Source organism: Notolepis coatsorum, assembly GCF_963971535.1.
Source record: "Notolepis coatsorum genome assembly, chromosome: 6".
NCBI classification, from domain to species: domain Eukaryota; kingdom Metazoa; phylum Chordata; class Actinopteri; order Aulopiformes; family Paralepididae; genus Notolepis; species Notolepis coatsorum.
The window spans coordinates 137,434,253-137,440,252 of record NC_140170.1 but is presented as its reverse complement, the minus strand read 5'-3'; the positions used below and the strand labels follow the sequence as shown (position 1 = coordinate 137,440,252).

At 42.8% G+C, this 6,000-nt stretch overlaps 1 protein-coding gene across 1 annotated transcript in view; it reads left to right on the top strand.

The window, feature by feature from the left end:
- Positions 1 to 6,000, top strand: part of celsr2 (cadherin, EGF LAG seven-pass G-type receptor 2) — a gene marked incomplete at both ends in the record, with an annotated part of 169,827 nt that overhangs the window by 124,145 nt on the left and 39,682 nt on the right. Inside the window, 2 exons of the mRNA XM_084315750.1 lie at positions 2,960 to 3,126; positions 5,406 to 5,564. Of these exons, the coding sequence (XP_084171876.1) occupies positions 2,960 to 3,126; positions 5,406 to 5,564 (326 nt within the window). The remainder of the gene's footprint in view (positions 1 to 2,959; positions 3,127 to 5,405; positions 5,565 to 6,000) is intronic.

Here is a 6,000-nt window from a genome sequence, read left to right as displayed (position 1 = left end):
GATGCAAAAAAGAGAATATTTGTATGCATACGTTCGCATAAATTATCCCATGGTGAATATAAGTATAATTTCAGAGGGATCCGGGATCATTCCCGAAAGGCTGAGTTATAGGGCGCTATGTGAATTTTACTATAAGCGTTGGCGTTTCTTGCCTGAACACGCTACTATTTCCAAATCAAATGTATATAATAGGTATTATGTTTCATCATGAATGCATGGAAGGGGGGGGGGGGGGGGGGGTCGTTTCCGATGCTTTGATTGCCAGTAACGGCATTCGTATTGAACACTAAAAACGCTGATCAGCTGGATCTGTATGAAAACATTGCACGATCAAGCTGGAATTGACGTCAGATAGTCCTTACCTCTGATCGGGGGTATTCCAAAAAGAATATTCCAATTGTTTGATCGCCATCTGGTCCATCTGATGTCCATCTGGTCCATGACATAATACGGCACAACACATGCACCGAGTGTCCCGTAGACGTTTCGATGCGCCTGAGTGAACCTCTAGGCTTCCCTGTACTAAAAAACTGCACCCGGAGCGGTTTAAACGCAACACACGGTCTGGAACAGGGTTTACTGCACTCTCGATACTGCCACCTGGCAGGATCTGGCCGGTACTGCACCCTCGGGGTCCCAGTATGCCTTTTAACAGCAACATACAGGTATGTGACATTGAATAGGATATTAAAAGAAATAAAAGAAAAACTACCAAACGCATGGCGAGTTAACCTGAGATATCTCGGGTCTGGCAATTAAAGAGTTTACACTGGCCAGCCAGGTTTCTTTTTTAATTCTTTACCCTTTAAGATCACAAATCATAGATTTACCTATCTGGGTATATCTATCACAAAGTCTCACTCCCAATTACTAAAGGCCAACTTTACCCAGCTCCTGGATCGTACGCGCCAAGATCTTATACGTTGGTCCACCATGCCCTTATCATTAGCTGGGAGAATTAATATGATTAAGATGAGCATTCTTCCAAAGTTTTTATACCTCTTCCAATGTCTCCCGGTCTTTCTCACAAAAATCTTCTTTATGAAACTTGATTTCAACATTTATTTGGAACAATAAACCACCTAGAATCCGGAAAATATTTTTACAAAGACTGAAACTGTGCGGGTATGGCCCTACCAAATTTCCAAATATATTACTTTGTCGCGAATATTAGAAGTTTATTGTTCTGGCTACATGATACATCTGCCCCTGACGTTACTGCCTGGTTGCACATTGAAGCTAGTTCTGCCGCCCGCATTTCACTTTCTGCTCTTTTGTGCTCTTCAATCCCCTGCACTCTCCCCAGGCCTGTCTAAATCCTGTAGTTTTGCACTCCCTGAAAATTTGGTCCCAATTTAGGAAACGCTATGGTTTAGTCTCTATGTCTACTTATGCTCCAATTGCAGCGAATCATCTGTTCCCGGCCTCCCTCCTAGATAATGTATTTGATCAGTGGTTAAAAAAGGGAGTTTTGAGCATGAGACTGCTGTATGAAAGCAACGTATTTACGTATTTGAACAAATTAAGAACAAATATGCTCTGCCAACGCATGACTTATTTCGCTACTTACAAGTTAGACACTTTATACGTAGTCAATTCACTTCATTAATCATTTCCATCCCTGCCTCCAAATACGAAACCTGAGCTTAAGGGAACAATGTCTAAGCTTTATACGAACATATTCGAGATGGAGGACTCGTCACTCTCAATAATAAAGGGGCACTGGGAAAAGGACTTTAAAACAAACATATCAGAAGAGGTGTGGTCAAGAATACTTAAACATTTTCACTCTTCATCTATCTGTGTGAGACACAGGCGTATTCAATTCAAGATTGTACATCGGCTACATTATGTCCAAACTCAAGCTGTCTATAGAATTTTCCCTGAGGTTAGTCCTACTTGTAACAGATGCAAACAAGCCCCGGCCGGTCTGTATCACACATTTTGGTCATGTCCTAGCCTAGCAGCTTTCTGGTCCTCCATATTTGAGCTCTACTCAGAGCTTGCAGGTCGGGTACTTGAACCGTGTCATTTCCTGGGACTTTTTGGTGTTCTCTCTGGGGATTCGTATCTACCAAAAGCACAATTGAACTGTATTGCTTACTCCTCCCTTCTAGCAAGGCGTCTCATCTTCTGAACTGGAAAAACTATCGCCCTCCCTCATTTGGCAGGTGGATTTGTGATGTTATGTATCATTTAAAAGGGGAAAAGATCAAATATACATTGCGGGGATCAAGTGGAAAGTTTGATGTGGTGTGGCAACCCTTTATTTCTTATGTGGAATGGTTGACTATGTCTCTCACCTCCTGAAATAATGACACTGTATAGTAATGATTCTGTAATACGTTTCTTGGTTTTTTGTTTTGTTTTTGTTTATGTGCATATGTTTGTTACATCTGTATTGTCTACTGTAATGTCTAAAAAATTGTAATAAAAACACATTGACTAAAAATAAATAAATATATACCGGTATATATATATATATATATATATATATATATATATATATATATATATATATAAAAGAATTATAAAGAAAATCCTCCGATACCCGATCTAGCTATTTTAGTCATATTGGGACCGATATCCAATATCAATATCGGATCGGTGCATCCCTAGTTTTAGCCATATAGAGTCGGTCTTTGTCCTCTCTGATAGACTGTTACTGTATGTTTCACCAATGAAGTGAGAATCAATCACTCCGTAGCTTGATCAGAGGAGCACATTTAGCTGTAAAGATGTCAGACTGGCAGTAATGACTCAGTCACTTGCCACCTACTGTGAGATGCCAACTATTCGGCATCTCTTTTCTCTTCCACTTGTACACTCTCTCTCGCTCTCTCTCTCTCTCTCTGTCTCTCTCTCCCTCCCTCTCTCCCCCATCTCTCCATCCCTCCCTCCCTCCCTGTCATCTTGCTGTCTCCTTCATCCTCCCTCCCTCTCTGGTTTTCTGTTGCAGTGATGACCAGCCCGCAGCGTTTCTTGGGTAACAGTGTGTTGCAGTGGACCAACATGGCGGTGGTGATGACGGTACCCTGGCATGTGGAGCTCATGTTCCGCACGCGGCAGCCCAGCGCCACTCTGGTCCACATCTCTGCTGGTCAACAGCATAACCTCACCCTACAGGTGAGAGCACACACACACACATGCACACACACACACACACGCATGCATACACACACACACATGCATACACACACACACACACGCATGTGCATATACACACACACACACACACACATGCATGCACACACATGCACACACACACACACACACACATGCATGCACACACACACACGCATGCATACACACACACACACACACACACACACGCATGTGCATATACACACACACACACATGCACACACATGCACACACACATGTGCATACACACACACATGCACACACACGTGCATACACATACACACACACATACACACACACGTGCATACATACACACATGCACACACACACATATACACACGCGTGCGCACACACATATATATAAACATATACTGTCTTTAAATAGCCTACTTCATTCCAGTCAGTAAATCACAGTCACACATACAGGATCCACACACACACACACACACACACACACACACACATACACATACACATACACATACACACGCACACGCACGCACGCACACATACACACACACACCTACTCACTCACATACTCTTTCTTTTAAATGGCCTACTTTATTCCAATCAGTCAATCACAGTCACACATACAGGATCCAGAAACGTACAGAGGTTCAATATGCTTTCGAGGACAAGTTATAGATACGGAAAACATAGTTTCTGCCAGGCAGCCTATTAAAACTGGAGGTTGAACAAAGTCTTGTTGTGGTCCTTCTCCTTGATTGGCCTGCAATAAGCCAATTACAGCAAGTTTATGGACATGGCTGCTGGATATCAGAACCATCAGGCAGAAGCAACGTATGCTGCCCCATGGTGATCCAGTACATAGCCAGATCAACAACGTAATCATATCTAACACACACATACACACACACATGCATGCACGCACACTTGCTCACACACACACACACATACGTGCGTATAGTACAGAGCCCATACGGTCTCATGCTGCTTGAGGCCAAGTTACATCATACTGTACAGTACGTCCCTCAACAGACAACTCCATCACCATTGAAATACTACAATGTATCATAATGTCGGTTTATCCTAAGGGGGAGGAAGTGTAGTGTACATAATGTCACTGGACACTTTATATTTAACAACATATATCTGTACAGATGAACTCATATGGCCAGAGAGAGAGCAGGCAACACTGTATGGCAAAGGGCAGTACTGTATATTCAATTATTTACTGAGATAGTCCATCAACTGAGATATTATTGTGATGAGCTGAGAGATATCGTCAAATAGTGTACTGACCTGGGACCAGTTTGTCTCCGAAGTCATCATGATAATGTTTCTATAGTCATGTGACCTGTTCAGTGACCCAAGGTCAGTATCAGGATATGTTTATCTGGTTGAATGTGTGTTGAATGTGACCAGTAAATGTGTCATCCAGTCTTGCCTGGCTTTATTACACCACACTCCTACGCAGAGCTGTCTCTACGCTCCGTGTGGCTATAACTTTGAATTGGGTGTGTATACTGAGTATCACTAATAACCAAAGATTAAGCTTATTTGAACGTTTATGAGTTATGCAGTGATGTAGTTATCAGAAAAGTAAACGGACAATTTTCTCTGCGTCAGGAAACCATACCTTTATGGCTGCATTCAACACAATTTCTATGGACACAGTGAATAAACAAGGCTGCACAGACGCTGTGAAATTTAATTATTTCACTTTTTTCCAACTCCTTTTCAGTTCTTACTTACAAAAGAGACAATAAATATGGGGGGAACAATAATATAACATAATGTTTGACAATGGAACACAAGTGGAACCGCATCCAACTCTCTGAGGAATGAAGCTCCACCTGTTGGCTTTCTGAATAGCAGCACCACTGTATTAATATACACGGCTGTTGGCCGTCTGAATAGCAGCATGGCTGTGTTATTATACATGGCTCTAAATAATTGATGGCACAGAGACAAAGCAAACCAAATAATGAGCAGCTCATCCTCGCATCGAAGAGCTGCTATTTCCAGTCCCTATGTGTTGTTGTTTAACCTGTCTAGACTGACGCCTCTTTGATGTTCCATAACTGCCCGACATCTATTTCTAGCTAAGAATATCTATCATGAGCAGCAATGTCAGCTTTTTTTTTTATAAGTGAATCTGAACCTTTCTCTTTCCGGTCTCTCTCTCTCTTTTCCCCCTTCATCCCCTCTCTTCCATTCCTCCAACCACTTCTCTCTCTATCCATGCTTTCTGATCTACCTCCGATCCTCTCTCTCTGTCTCTCTTCCGCATGCTGAAGCTGCGTGGGGGCAGCGTGGTGATGGGTCTGCAGAGGGGGGAGGATTCCACCTTGTCCAGGGTGGAGGAGGTGTTGGTGAACGACGGGGACTGGCATCACTTACAGCTGGACGTCAGTGGACACAAGGCAGTCCTCACTTTAGACCATGGACTCTATCTGGTGAGTTAGGCTAGGTCGGGTATTAACCAGTGTTAATGGTTAAATGTTTTCATCGGTGTGTAGAGCAGTGGTTCTCAATGTGGGGTCCGTGGACCCCCAGGGGTCCTGGAGGGGCTTCTAGGAGGTCCCCAGAAAAACGGGGTAATAGAATTTCACTGTTACACCTAATGAATGAGAGACTAAAGAGTGATTATTCTGATATTCTATTCCACTGTTATCTCTATAAAGCACAGACGGCTATGGAATTCTGCACTTAATCATATCTAACAACAACTATCTTCTCAGTTGGGGGGGTGTAGAATAATCCCTTTGGTTTGTTCCAAGACAATATCTTAAATTTCACACCTTGGTTAGAGCCTACAGCCCCGTCCCTCCCTACTCTTAAGGCCAGTGTCTCCTTCTCTCTCTTTGGTATTCTAGTTGGCTAGAGTGGAAG